This window comes from Rhinoraja longicauda, chromosome 41 (genome assembly GCF_053455715.1).
Source record: "Rhinoraja longicauda isolate Sanriku21f chromosome 41, sRhiLon1.1, whole genome shotgun sequence".
In the NCBI taxonomy this organism is placed as follows: domain Eukaryota; kingdom Metazoa; phylum Chordata; class Chondrichthyes; order Rajiformes; family Arhynchobatidae; genus Rhinoraja; species Rhinoraja longicauda.
In genome coordinates this window covers 7,454,570-7,469,709 of record NC_135993.1, presented here as the reverse complement: position 1 = coordinate 7,469,709, position 15,140 = coordinate 7,454,570, and the positions used below count along the sequence as shown (strand labels likewise).

The following is a 15,140-nucleotide window of genomic DNA, read 5'->3' as shown; positions in this document are numbered from 1 at the left end:
AAACGATTTTGGACCTGAAAAGTTAACTGTTTCTCTTTCCGCAGATGTTTCCAACACTGAGTTTTATTCCAGATTTCCATCATCTGTACTCTTTTCCCGATTGTCAGTTTCTGGCATCAAGCATGAGCATTTCAGCTGTAGGGCAGACACACTCCAAGTGAAGTGCCTTCTACCCGGCTCCAACTTCAGAAAAAGCCCTTCCCATTTCACTTGCGCAAAATTAGCTTTGTTTAGTTGAGAGATACAGAGCAGAAATGGGCCCTTCAGCCCACAGGTCGTCACAGACCAACGATCCCCATACTCGAGCGCTATCCTCCACACCAGGGACAATTTACAATTTTTACCGAAGCCAATTAGCCGACAAATCTGTGCGTCTTTGGAGTGTGGGACGAAACTGGAGCACCTGGAGAAAACCCATGCGGTCACAGGAAACCCATGCTCGGCCCTGGGACTTTCCATCGCCCAGTGGGGGCTTCAAAAGTCGGGAGCCTCGATCGCCTCGTGGCACCACGGGAGAAGAATGAGGAGGAGATAAGACTTTTCTTTGCCTTCCATCACAGTGAGGGTGTGCCTGGAGCAATCACTGTGATGGGTGTTTGTGTTAAAATTGTAATTGTGTGTCTTGTGTTCTTTATTGTCCACTGCCGGACCCTGACGTGAGAGGACGCTGGCGCTATTTGTTCGCCGCTTCTCCGTCAGGACAGTTCATCTGTTTGTTTTTATGTCATGACTGTTTTTGTAAAGCATCTTTGAGCATTTGGAAAAGCGCTATATAAAATAAATGTTTATTATTATTATTATTATATAAACTCTGTACAGACAGCCCCTGTACAGACAGCCCCCCACCCCACTCCCGGGTCTGATGGTGTAAGGCAGTAGCTCTACAGCTGTGCAACCATGCCTCCCTTTAATCTTCTCTGCAAGTTTAAATGGCAATTTGTGACCTAACCATATTCGGAAGTGTAAAATACCAATAGTCAGCAGGCAGAAACCAGTTAATCTGATGTTTAAGTCGAATATCAAGGAAATTAAAGTTAACCCCTGCTCAAATGCTGAACTTAAAAAGGATTAAAATGGAAATGTAAATTTAACAAAAGGAACATGTATAAGTATGAAATAGCAACAAAAGTGTACGAACATTTTTGTAGAACTGGATGCAGTATTTCATGTGATCCATTCCATGCCAGCTCATCCCGTAGTTTCTGTTCAAGATTTTCAATCTCCGCTAGCCTGTCCTGTGAATCTGTTGGAGAGTTAAGTAGCAGAAGCTGAATGCAAGGCAAAAGTATAGTTTTTTATTAAAAAGATTGCTTGATTTTTGAAGAAGACAAGTGGACTTTCAAATTTACTTCAGTTTAGAGATAAGGCGTGGAAACAGGCCCATCAGCTCACCATATCTGTGCTGATCATAGATTACCTGTATATTAGTTCCATGCCATCCTAGTTTTGCATTCTGCATACTAAGGACAATTTAGAGAAGCCAATCAACCTACAAACCTGCACATCTTTGAAATGTGGGAGGAAACCAGATCACCCAGGGAAAACGTACAAACTCTGTACAGACAGCACCCGTGGTCGGGATTGAACTCGGGTCTCTGCCGTTGTCTCTGTCGGGTCTCGGGTCTCAGCAATTCTACCTCTGCACCTCTGTGCTGCCTCTCAGGAAATTCAAGAAAACATTCTTGAATGTTTTGAGGGTGTGCAGCGTAGGTTTACTAGGTTAATTCCCGGAATGGCGGGACTGTCATATGTTGAAAGACTGGAGCGACTAGGTTTGTATACACTGGAATTTAGAAGGATGAGAGGGGATCTTATCGAAACGTATAAGATTATTAAGGGGTTGGACACGTTAGAGGCAGGAAACATGTTCCCAATGTTGGGGGAGTCCAGAACAAGGGGCCACAGTTTAAGAATAAGGGGTAGGCCATTTAGAACAGAGATGAGGAAAAACTTTTTTAGTCAGAGAGTTGTGAATCTGTGGAATTCTCTGCCTCAGAGGGTAGTGGAGGCCAATTCTCTGAATACATTTAAGAGAGAGCTAGACAGAGCTCTTAAGGATAGCGGAGTCAGGGGGTATGGGGAGAAAGCAGGAACGGGGTACTGAATGAGAATGATCAGCCATGATCACATTGAATGGCGGTACTGGCTCGAAGGGCCGAATGGCCTACTCCTGCACCAATTGTCTATTGTCTATTCCTCAATTTGCACATTGGAATGCTAGCCATTTACTCTTCCCTCAAATTTTGTCCTATTATTCTGTTATAGTCCAATCTACATGCCTCTCTGCTGTTGATGTAAACCACCACCACCGTCCAACCCACCCAATCTAGTTCGTGTCCCCACCAGTTCATGCTATTATTTCCTCCTCGTTCTTATTTGACACTGTCCTACAAAACAACACCCGTAAAAAGATGAAATCAATTAAAGGCCATATTCAAACAGCATTAACATGGAAGTTCCTCACACTTTTCTGCTCTTTTGATCATACCCAAAGTGGTTCAGAAGTGTTTCAGTCTGTGAATCTACTACAGTTCGCTGATTCTGTGTAATGAAGTATGTTAACCGACAACTATTCACCAACATAGAAACATAGAAAATAGGTGCCGGAGTAGGCCATTCGGCCCTTCGAGCCTGTACCGCCATTCAATATGATCATGGCTGATCATCCAGCTCAGTAACCTGTACGTACCTGCCTTCTCTCCATACCCCCTGATCCCTTTAGCCACAAGGGCCACATCTAACTCCCTCTTAAATATAGCCAATGAACTGGCCTCAACTACCTTCTGTGGCAGAGAATTCCACAGACTCACCACTCTCAGTGTGAAGAACTGTTTTCTCATCTCGGTCCTAAAAGACTTCCCCCTTATCCTTAAGCTGTGACCCCTGGTTCTGGACTTCCCCAACATCGGGAACAATCTTCCCGCATCTAGCCTCTCCAACCCCTTAAGAATTTTATATGTTTCAATAAGATCCCCCCTCAGTCTTCTAAATTCCAGCGAGTATAAGCCTAGTCTATCCAGTCTTTCTTCATATGAAAGTCCTGCCATCCCAGGGATCAATCTGGTGAACCTTCTCTGTACTCCCTCTAAGGCTAGAATGTCTTTCCTCAGATTAGGAGACCAAAACTGTACACAATACTCCAGGTGCGGTCTCACCAAGGCCCTGTACAACTGTTGTTACAACCCCAACAACATGGTTCCATTTTTTTCCAGGTGACCAATATATATTTTAAATAAAAACAATGCTTTAATTACAGTAAATGCTCCAGGCCACATCTGACAAAAGAGATGCAAGCCTTTTCCAAGCCAGTCAAGTCAAGTCAAGTTTATTTGTCACATACATATACAAGATGTGCAGTGAAATGAAAGTGGCAACGCCTGCGGATTGTGCTAAACTACAAAACAGAATAGAAAAAAAGTTTTTAACATTTTAATCTTTAGTGATAATGCGTAGTTTTATTGAAATCGGTCTTATATTTTTTAAGTTATTCACATTTTTAAGTTTAAAAGGAGAGGAGGGGAGGAGGGAGTGGGGGAGAAGGGAGAGGGGAGGTTGAGGAGAGAAGGGGGGGAGGACAGGGTGCTGCACCAATGCAGGAGAGGTTTGGGCTCAACGGGTCCACTTGGTCTAGTAACTAATAAATTTTTTTAAACTTACAAAAAGTTGAAACAAAGAACTGAAGGTGCTCATTTACAAAAAATGAAACAAAGTGCTGGAGTAACTCATCCGGTCAGGCAGTATCTCTGGAGAACATGGATAGAAGACATTTTGGTCTGGGGCCCTTCTTCAGACTGAAGGGTTCCAACCCGAAACATCACCATCCATATTCTCCAGAGATGCTGCTGGATCCGCTGAGTTACACAAGCTCTTTTAAAGTAGTTTGATTCTAATTACTCAGGAAACTTTTTTCAAAACTTGTTTCCACATAAAGTTACAGAATCTTGCAGGACATTGGACCCATGCCCAAAATTCCAGTGGATTTCAGGAAAAAATAGAGGATAAACAGGTCAGTCAGTTGCAATGGCACTGTTGATATAATTAATCTCAGTGGCCAACAAATTAGAAAATATTTGAAAATAATCGCTCGAGCAAGATACAGCAATGGTACCAAGTACGAACGAAATGTTGATCGAACAAGGAAGAATCTTTGAGTGGAGAAACCTGCATGGTATGAAAAATAAGTTGCAATTACCAGATTGGGAATTTAAATAAATGCATTTAGGACCACAATAGGAGAACATTCTGTGAAGTAATTGACTTTCTGTTACTGACCTTCAAAACTGAATGACTGTTTTATTTGTAGTACATTTTCTACAGGTCGAATTTTTCTCATTTGTTTCATAAGTCCTTGGTTATTTGTACATTCTTGGGTTTCTCCTGCACCATCCTTTAAGGGAATAATTGCCTTCAGTTTCTGCTCAGACTCTTCATTATTTGTGGTACCGTGTGTTTTAACTACATTGAGGAAGGGCTTCTTTTCACATCGCTTCCTAGGCTTTCGGCTATTCACACCATCCTGTGAGCAAACAATGAACAATCATTCAGTGCTTCATAGGGAGAAGCTGGAAAGAATCATGAACCACTCTGGAACGTCCATGCACTTGGGATTCCAGTCAACTTTCCAGACATAAATTTCCCCATTTCTGATATAATTAGGTAGTTTCCAAAATAAAACAAGTAAAACCTATACAAGAGACCATTCTCAAAAACTTCCCAAAGGGCAAACACAAAGAACCTTTGACAAACCCAAGAACATCTCACGTTTCCACTGGTGGGAGAGTCTCGGGGTCAGAGCCACAGAATTAACATATAACATATAACAACTACAGCATGGAAACAGGCCTGTCCGGCCCTACCAGTCCACGCCGACCATTCTCCCTGACCTAGTCTCATCTACCTGCACTCAGACCATAACCCTCCAATCCCCTCCTATCCATATACCTATCCAATTTACTCTTAAATAATAAAATCGAGCCAGCCTCCACCACTTCCACCGGAAGCCCATTCCATACAGCCACAACCCTCTGAGTAAAGAAGTTCCCCCTCATGTTACCCCTAAACCTTTGTCCCTCAATTCTGAAGCTATGTCCCCTTGTTGGAATCTTCCCCACTCTCAAAGGGAAAAGCCTACCCACGTCAACTCTGTCCGTCCCTCTCAAAATTTTAAAAACCTCTATCAAGTCCCCCCTCAACCTTCTACGCTCCAAAGAATAAAGACCCAACCTATTCAACCTCTCTCTGTAGCCTAAGTGCTGAAACCCAGGCAACATTCTAGTAAATCTCCTCTGTACCCTCTCCATTTTGTCGACATCCTTCCTATAATTTGGCGACCAGAACTGCACACCATACTCCAGATTCGGCCTCACCAATGCCCTGTACAATTTCAACATTACATCCCAACTTCTATACTCGATGCTCTGATTTATAAAGGCAAGCATACCAAACGCCTTCTTCACCACCCTATCCACATGAGATTCCACCTTCAGGGAACAATGCACAGTTATTCCCAGATCCCTCTGTTCCACTGCATTCCTCAATTCCCTACCATTTACCCTGTACGTCCTATTTTGATTTGTCCTACCAAAATGCAGCACCTCACACTTATCAGCATTAAACTCCATCTGCCATCTTTCAGCCCACCCTTCCAAAAGGGCGCTCCTTTAGAAAGGAAGTGAGGAGGAGCTTCTTTAGTCAGAGGGTAGTTAATCTGTGGAACTCATTGCCACAGAGGGCTGTGGATGACGTCAGTGGATATTTTAACGGCAGAGGTAGACAAATTCTTGATTATAACAGGTGTCAAGGGTTATGGGGAGAAGGTCGGAAAATGGGATTAGGAGGCAGAGATCAGCCATGATTCCTGACAAGACAAATCTGCACTACAAGTGATAATAACTAAAGTGAGTGATAAATAGACTTAAGGACACAAAGTGCTGGAGTAACTCAACAGGTCAGGCAGGATCTCTGGAGAACATGGATAGGTGACGTTTCAGGTCAGGTCAGGACAGAAGTGTGATAAATAGACTTCTCTTGTAAGCATTCACATGGCTTTCTTATTCCAGTAAAAATCTCAGACAAAACTTATTTTGGACAGTTTAGTGATGGGTTGGGATAAAAGTATAAACACTCCAGGCACAATTTGTCAGATGATTAATACAGGGTTAGATTAAACACATTGAGACTGCATTTAAAAAAACTAAAAGATAATGAATTTCATGCCTCTTGTTCTGCATCTGAAATGCATTTCATCTAAAATGACTAAAAAACTTCCAGGTGATCCAATCAGATAATAGAGGCAGTGAATGGGTCAAATAAAGTGGCAGTGGTAAGGTAAAATAGGGCATTCATGAGTTCTATGAACAGAATCAGGCCATTCGGCCCATCAAGTCTACTCTGCCATTCAATTATGGCTGATCTATCTTTCCCTCTCAACATCATTCTCCTGCCTTTGCTCTATAACCCCCGACACCCTTACTAATCAAGAATCTGTCAAACTCCACCTTAAACGTATCCATTGACTTGGCCTCCACAGTCATCTGTGGCAATGAATTCCACCAAATGGATTGGAAAAATATATTTTTGACTTTGTATGTCATTGTTACGGGACTGAAACAAGGGGCCACAGTTTAAGAATAAGGGGTAGGCCATTTAGAACTGAGATGAGGAAAAACTTTTTCAGTCAGAGAGTTGTGAATCTGTGGGATTCTCTGCCTCAGAAGGCAGTGGAGGCCAATTCTCTGAATGCATTCAAGAGAGAGCTAGATAGAGCTCTTAAGGATAGCGGAGTCAGGGGGTATGGGGAGAAGGCAGGAACGGGGTACTGATTGAGAATGATCAGCCATGATCACATTGAATGGCGGTGCTGGCTCGAAGGGCCGAATGGCCTCCTCCTGCACCTATTGTCTATTGAAAGAAGATAAGACCACCCCCACCCTACTACCATAGAGGAAGATTACCCTTAGGACCCAGGTAAGAGTCCAGAACTAAACCGGTGCTGATGTTTATCAAAGACAGTCCCACTCAGCTGAACAAGACTGTATTGGTCGATGTATTGGATGGCCAATCCACTCAAAGGCGGCTCAGAAATCCTGAGAAATCTTTTCTCACATAGTTTAAAAATCTTTGGTATAGTCCACCCCACAATACTTTGAATACATTAAAGCCTGGCAATTAAGAGATTTTGGGGTGCAAAGGAATCAAGGGAAGTAGGGATACATGAACAGCCATTATCTTCCTGAGTGGCAGAATGAGCTTGAACTAAATTATGCCCTGTTCCTTCCTAGCAACATGGTCAGTCACATACATGGGCACTGTAAAATTCCTGCAATCTGCTATCCAACTATTCAGAAATCCCACGGTTCGGCATCTGGCTGAGAGGCAACGTTTTCCTGCGCTTCCTTGAAACTCACTGGGACCCAGTTCCAAGAAATTGTAGATGTGAGCACCTCCATATTCATGACTCAAAAACAAATGGTGGGGATAGATCCGTGTTTTGAATGTGTCGATGGAGGCAAATTTGAGAGCAAAAGACAGGTAGTGGAGGAAAGGGAACCTGTCACTGTTTCAGATAGCTCTGGCACAGGGAAAGGGAATCAAGCAAATGAGACAGATTTTCCCCCCCCTGAATGGCCAGGTTTTATGAAAATCGGGTAGCACCAGGATTACTGCAAAAATTCAAATTGTTAAGTTACTTCAATTTAACTTCCCCAGTTGCCAATGGTGGAATTCAAATTCTTATCTTTAGATAATGATCCAGAATTCCAGCTGCTTGCTTAGTTGTAGTCTGTTTTCTCAAGAAAGATGTGCAACAAAACTCTGATAGTAAGGCACCATTGGGGCTTTGGTGGTGTATTTTCCTGGACTGCTGAACATCACTTTAGTTTAGAGATACAGCACGGAAACAGGTCCTTCGGCCCACTGAGCCCGCACCAACCCCCATACACTACCACTTTCCTGCACACACTAGGAACAATTCACAATTCTACCGAGCCAATTAACCTACAAACCTGGAAGAAGGGTCTCGACCCGAAACGTCACCCATTCCTTCTCTCCCGAGATGCTGCCTGACCTGCTGAGTTACTCCAGCATTTTGTGAATAAACCTACAAACCTGTATGAACTTGGAATGTGGGAGGAAACCGGAGCACCCGGAGAAAACCCACGTGGTCACAGGATGAACATACAAACTCCGTACAGACAAGCACCCATAGTCAGGATCGGACCCAGCTCTCTGACGCTGTAAGGCAGCAACTCTACTGCTGTGCCACCGTGCCACCGTGCCACACTTTTCCCTTCAGATGTTACACAGCAGTGCAATAGTTTTTTCAGTGAACCATTAGATATGGGAGCAGAATTAGGCCATTCAGCCAATCAAGTCTGCTCTGCCAATCAAGTCTGCTCTGCCAATCAAGTCTGCTCTGCCAATCAGTCATGGCTAATCTATTTTTCCATCTTGACCCCATTCTCCTGCCTTCTCCCAGTAACCTATAAATCTCCGCTCTAAAAATATCCAATGACTTGACTTCCACCGCTATCAGCGGCAAAGAATTCCACAGATCCACCACCCTCTGGCTCCTCATCTCCATTCTAAAGGTAGTCCTTTTATTCTGAGGCTGTGCCCTCTGGACCTAGACTCTCCCACTACTGGAAACATCCTCTCCACATCAACTCTATCTAGGGCTTACTCAGTAGGTTTCAAGGAACCAGGCCAGTTCAAAGGTGGCACATGAAACAGAGCCGCCCCTCCACACCAAAAGGGTTTCAAAGGGAGAGTGGGAATCTGAACCATGCAAGCAAGCACCAAACCATTGGGATATCCGAAAGATGGGAGAGTAGATTATCGGAGTTTTACTGTTCTTAGCTTAAAAGTGTACAATAAAGATTCACCAAGTGAAGGGTTGCCCTATGGGGAAAAATTGGTCCATATTCAACAGCATTCAGAAGAATAAGAATCAATCTTGTTGAACACGCAAGCGTATACAACCAGTAATCACATCTCAGAACAATAGCTCGATCATTTTGGGCCGAGATGATGAGAAATGTCATCATTCAGAGTGTTGTAAACTTTTGGCCACCATCCTTGGTAGTTTACAATATTTACACCAGTTATCAATATATTTTTGCAACTTAGGGAAAATCATGAGACATCAAGATTTGGTAAGAAATTGGAGTAGCTGCAGAAATTAATCAATTCCCACTGTCCTAGTCTTATTCCCACGTTTTCCCATGCAGTCAAGAGAGTGGGCAAACTAGATCATGGGAGGGAAACAACAAAAATGTGCAACCTTAATGTTAAAAGAGGGATAAACATTTCTTGGGGAAGGGAGAGATGAGGCATAAACTATCTTAATGACAAAGCGTACATGTTATTTACATTTGAGGCAGGTCAGATGGAAGGGGCAAGTGGGGAGGTTTCAGGAGATAAGAGAACAGGGCATAGCCCTGAAATATTGAACTGGTTTGGCAAGATGCCCAATTGGCTTGTTGCAGTGTAGCTTGACATGACAATCAATGGCAAAACCACTTTCAACTTGCACGACTTGGACACAATTTAGCAAAATTGGAGGTCATACCAGGGAGGCATTTGTGATTACACTGAATGCTAGTTACAAAACTAGCTTGGCAAATAGATTTCTGTATCATTTTTTAATAACTGGATGTGTCGATCCAATGGATGCACTGACACGACTGCAAGCAGAACTATAAGATGTTAATGCTCTTTAATCACATCTGATATTACTGCATCAGCAACAAGACGCTTCACACTAAGGGACACAGACAGAAACTCTAGTGAAGTCTGCATTCTTTCATTTGTATTGTCTCAGCAGTATGAGATTCTAGAAGAATATGCCAAGAGATGGTTTAAATCATCGAGAGCAAGCACCAAGATTTACATTATTATTAAACGTTAACTGCTCTTTGATGAATACAATCGTGACCAAGTTCGTTGGGCAAGGCCCCTGGCCACATTGTTTTGGAACATAGAACAGTGCAGCACAGAAACAGGCCGTAAGGCCCTCAAGGTCTGTGCTGAAGATGATGTCAAGATAAACTAATCTCATCTGCCTGCACAGGATCCATATCCATGTGCCTGTCTAAAAGCATCAAACTTCATTATCGTATCTGCCTCCACCCCCCCTTCCCCCCAGCAATGGGTTCCAGGCATCCATCACCTGTGTAAAAAATACTTGCCCCACACATCTTTAAACGTTGCCCCTCTCACCTTAAAGCCATGCCCTCTCGCCTCTGACATTTCCATGCTGGGAAAAATGTTCCGACTGTTTACTCGATCTATGCCTCTCATTATTCCATATATGACCAACTCAATCTCCAACATTCCAGAGAAAACAGTCCAAGTTTGTCTAACCTCTCCTTGTAGCTAATACCCCTTCATTCAGGTAGCAATATGGTAAACCCTTTCTGCGCCCTCTACAACCCTCCACATCCCTTCTGTAATGGGGAAACCAGAACTGCAAGCAATATTCCGAATGCAGACTAACCAAAATCTTGCAGAGCTGCATCATGACACCTAACTCATATATTCAACAACAATCTTCCACCAAAAATCTATAGCTGATTATTTACCTGTTTGGAGGTCTTTATGTCGCGTAGTGCAGTGCCATAGGGATTATAGAAATGCTTTAGCTGCCTGACAAATTTATTTTCATACTTTGTCACAGCAAAGAACTCAGTTTGTTGAAAGACAAATGTGTAGACGCGGGGATCATTCAGGTTTAGCTTCTCAATGATTCCATCAGTTACAATAATGTGCAATTGTGGGATGTATCGATGCATTGAATGAAGGATTGCATTGCCTTCTTCTGCAGTAGGGCAATTGGTCAATCTGTGTTTGGCAAAAGACAATGGCTTAAGCATCCATTCTTTTCCAGAAACACTCCCATTTGGATGGAAATAAAGCCTCCCCATTACATGTGGGGTTGCTTTCCCATTTATCTGCCATTTGCATCCATTGTATCTGTAGCGGTAGTTGTCCACTGGAGAGATATCCATTGCCATGATGTAGTTTTTCTCGGGATCCAGCCCCGAGACTGAATATTCACAGTATGGAAACATAAACCTTCCCCGTTTGGACATTCTCATCTCGGTACCCAAGTTGTAAAATTTATCCCAGATGCTCCACTTTTTCAGGTAGACCTTAACGTTCCCGGACTTGAGGCAGGAAGGAGGAGACTTCATCGCGCCATTGTCTTCAAGGCAGCGAAGGCGGTTGGGGGCGATGCCATCAATTTTTGTCCCGTCCATGGCGAAGTGTGTGGATTACACGACAAGAGGTATGCGCTTGCAATCCGTTGGGCAGGCAGCCTGCAGTTCGCAGCGACGCCTCAATCAATGCACGGCCATGGAGCAGCCAGGCAGGGGGGGCGGGAGAAGGCCGGCAACTCCTGGCCGCCGTCAGCCATCGCCGAGGGTCAGGCGGCCGCTCCACGCTCGACTCGGCAAAGGCATCCTGGAAGGGAAACTGCGATTAATAAAGCGGGCGGCGAGGAAGGAAGGGGGGGGTAAAATAAATGGTGCAATTTACGCGCTGGCAGCCAACTTCACATGGACCGATCCTGCAGCGGGCTTTGCTCGGTGATATTTGGCCGGTTAAAGTAGAACAGCTAGAAGGTAGATCGCTCAAAGAAAACCCTCCCCCGTGACACAGAGAGGGAGAGACTAGGTCGGAGACAATGGGGAGCGAACCGCTGGGAGCAGCCGGACATGTGATTGCTCTCCATTTCTGTGGGAGGCGGTCGGGCCGGGGCCCTGCTGTCGCTGTGCTCCGTGGCTGGCTGGGCGACCGGGCCGGGTCTGGGCCTGGGGTGGACTGGGTGGGTGCGGGGCCAAGCACAGCACAGCCCGCTCTCGGGGAGGGAGGGAGAGAGGGAGGGGAGTAAGAGAGAGAGAGAGAGAGGGGAGTAAGAGGCAGGCTCGCCGCTCACCTCGCCCTCTCTGCTCCTCACACCGCAGCAGTTTGCGGGCAGGAGAGGTAGCGAGGGGGAGGGGGTGGTGGTAGCGAGGGGAGGGAGGGGTGGAGGTAGACAGGGGGAGGGGGTTGGAGGTAGAGAGGGGAGAGGGTTGGAGGTAGAGAGGGGAGGGGGTTGGAGGTAGAGAGGGGAGAGGGTTGGAGGTAGAGAGGGGAGGGGGTTGGAGGTAGAGAGGGGAGGGAGGTGGAGGTAGAGAGGGGTGGATGGAGGTAGAGAGGGGAGGGGGGTGGATGGAGGTAGAGAGGGGAGGGGGGTGGATGGAGGTAGAGAGGGGAGGGGAGGGGGTGGAGGGAGGGGGGTAGAGAGGGGAGGTGGAGGAAGTGAGAGTGAACGTAGCCACAGGCCCACACACGCACACAGTCTGAACAAAAGGCGCCTGGGCCTAGGCGCCTCGGCCTCGAGTGCCGCCAGCGGGCCTGTCCGCCCGCTTCTGTCCGCCCTTCTTTTCTCCGCCGGTCACACTCCCCCCCAGGCGGCCTTGCCTCGGGCTCTTCATTACCTCGGACTAAGTGGCAGCCGTTAGCAGGGTGGCGCTGGCGGTGCGGTCCGCTGCCCTTCCCTCCTCCCCCCCTTGACACCACCCACCCCCCCCCCCCCCCCGCGGGTGTCCGTAAGGCCGCTGCCAGGCCTCTAAACAACACGCACCGGCCGGCCGCACCACGTGACTCGCCCCCTTCCCACCCCCGCCACGTGGTGCCGTGGTGGCAGGCAGAGGCATGGGTGCAGGGTGGCAGGCACCCACCTCTACCTCCTCTCTCCTGACCTTGGCACCCACCTCTACCTCCTCTCTCCCCCGCACGCTAATCCCACCCCATTCCAAGTCGTGCTGGCCGTACAAGCATGGGTCAGGCTGCAAATAACAACTGGTGCAAATCACCGGCGAACGTAGGCTCCCCACCAGGAATAAACTAAATGTCAGCATTTGATGATTTTTTTTTCCGCGTTGCAAACGTAGTCCCACATCCACGATCGACTGGTCCCTCCATCCCGCCCACATGCAGGCTTGCTCGGCCACACAACTGTGCAGCCAAACTTTTTTTTAATATCCCTCGCAAGGCAGGAGAGCTTAAGGTGCCAGCAAAACGCTTCTCTCTCGCACCAAGGAGAGGTGGTGGTGGTGGCGGCGGCCATGCTCAACCATTCTGGTTCAGTTTCACACCTCTGCCTGTAGAGATAGAAACGGGAGAGATTAATGATTAAATCATCGTAGTCTTCTGTCACTCACCATCGCACTTGCTGACGAGGCTTACTGACAACAGCATAGCCATTTTTTTAAAAAAAGTTAAACTTTTTCCGAAGGTGAAATGTGTGTAATTTATTGTCTAAACGAGGTTGTGGTGTTCATTTAAAATTCAAAAGTTGTTTCTATGATAATATTCAAAAATAGGCTAGAACCACATGCCTGTAGTTGTGGTCAATTTGTAATCATATTTGGACACAAAACGCTGGAGTAACTCAGCAGGTCAGACATCATCTCTGGAGAACATGGATCGGTTGCGTTTACGGATCAGACCCTCCTTCAGTCCCCCCCTCCCCCTAGAAATGTCACTTATCCATGTTCTCCAGAGACGATGTTACTCCAGCATGTTGTGTCCTTTTATTAACCAGCATCTGCAGCTCATTGTTTCTACATTATAATCCTATTTTGTGGTGTAGAAAAGGATTGCAAGGCAATTATGATAAAAATGTACTTTGCTCACTATGACACTATTGAAATTACAGCTTTTCCAGAAAAGTGTCAATGACTGGATTTCCAGCAGTTTTTGTCTTTCAGATTTCGTGCACCTGCAGTTTGATTTACATTGCAGTTGCACTTCACTTTTGAAACACTAGAAACTACTGTTGTAATCTGGCCACAAAAGATCACCATAACATAATTCCCCAGATTACCAAAATCTTATCTCACAGAAGTATGTTTTTGTCATTTTGGCAATAAAACTTAATTGGAACTGCACAATGGGGAAGATAGATGTTAAAATTCCAGAATACTAATATAATATAATAAATACAAATTTTGATTCAATGAAGATCAATATCCTTTAATCTATATACTAAAACTCTCATTTGTTTGTTTGTTTGTTCCTGAACTACAGCCAAAACGGTACACGATAGCGCGACAATTTTAGGCCCACCTTACTCACTGTCATCCCTTTGATGCTAATGGAAGTTTCATTGAAATCGATGTTATATATTTAAAGTTATTCACATTTTAAAGTTTAAATCTATCTCCTAGGGAGGGAGGGCTGGAGGGAGATAAGTGGGTTGAGGGGGATGGAGTGAGGGGTAGGGGGATGGAGTGAGGGGCGGGGGGGAGGGAGAGGGAGGGGGAGAGGGGAGGAGCATGGGGGGGGAGGAGGAGGGGGAGAGGGAAAGGATGAGTGGGAGGGAGGAGTGTGGGGAGTTTGGGCCCTAACGGGTCCACTTAGTCTTGTAGATATTAAATAAATCTGTATTGTAAAACCCAATATTGCTTCGTTCTGCACCATTATAATTTTTTTATTCCTTGGGAGGTGACCATCCTGACTCCAGCTCCCTGCAGGCACCCTAACCTCATTTCTTTAGATTACCCTCACTGTTCCCCCTTTCCATTTTAAAATTAAATATATTCACGACATTTAGCAATTCCAAAGTGAATAAGCAGCCATCAAATATGGGGACTTAACCAAACATTGTTTTATCAAAGATAGACACAAAAAGGAGTAACTCAGTGGGACAGGCAGCATCTCTGGAGAGAAGGAATGGGTGACGTTTGGGTTGAGACCCTTCTTCAGACAAGTATGCAACCCAGTTAAAATAGCTGAACAAAATTGTCACTTTGTCCAGCCATTCAAGAATTTGGCAGCTGCCAATGTTGACAGCTAATATGCAGGAAGGAAAGTAGGTGTCATCAACAGAAAAGTTGGGAATTAACCCAAAATACAACTCAAAGAAACTGCTGCAAGGATTCAGCAAGTCGGGCAGTATCTGTGTATCGAAATGAACAGATGACACTTCGGGTCAGGACCCTCCATCAAGCAGTTAGCTTTTTGCTCAAGATTCTTCAAAGATACCGTCAAAACACACGGTAGTGGTTGGTTTAAAAGCAACAAATCATTTTAAATTCACAATATGCTGGATGTAAAGCACTTTGGGATAACTGGAATGTAAAAATCATATA

General features: G+C 45.3%; 2 protein-coding genes across 9 annotated transcripts in view; both read right to left on the bottom strand.

The window, feature by feature from the left end:
• Positions 1-13,039, bottom strand: part of LOC144611834 (uncharacterized) — a 72,614-nt gene extending 59,575 nt beyond the window's left edge. For 4 of the 8 annotated variants that reach the window (XM_078431121.1, XM_078431127.1, XM_078431128.1 and 1 more), the window contains exons 1-4: positions 12,340-12,472; positions 10,581-11,463; positions 4,273-4,516; positions 1,139-1,243 (exon numbers count right to left, since the gene is read on the bottom strand). In XM_078431121.1, coding sequence (XP_078287247.1) covers positions 1,139-1,243; positions 4,273-4,516; positions 10,581-11,258 — 1,027 coding nt within the window. In that variant the 5' untranslated portion in view covers positions 11,259-11,463; positions 12,340-12,472. The other 4 variants (XM_078431122.1, XM_078431125.1, XM_078431123.1 and 1 more) reach the window with 4 other exon arrangements.
• LOC144611835 (uncharacterized) overlaps positions 13,029-15,140 on the bottom strand; it is a 27,863-nt gene continuing 25,751 nt past the window's right edge. Inside the window, exon 5 of the mRNA XM_078431132.1 lies at positions 13,029-13,148. Coding sequence (XP_078287258.1) covers positions 13,137-13,148 — 12 coding nt within the window. The 3' untranslated portion in view covers positions 13,029-13,136. The remainder of the gene's footprint in view (positions 13,149-15,140) is intronic.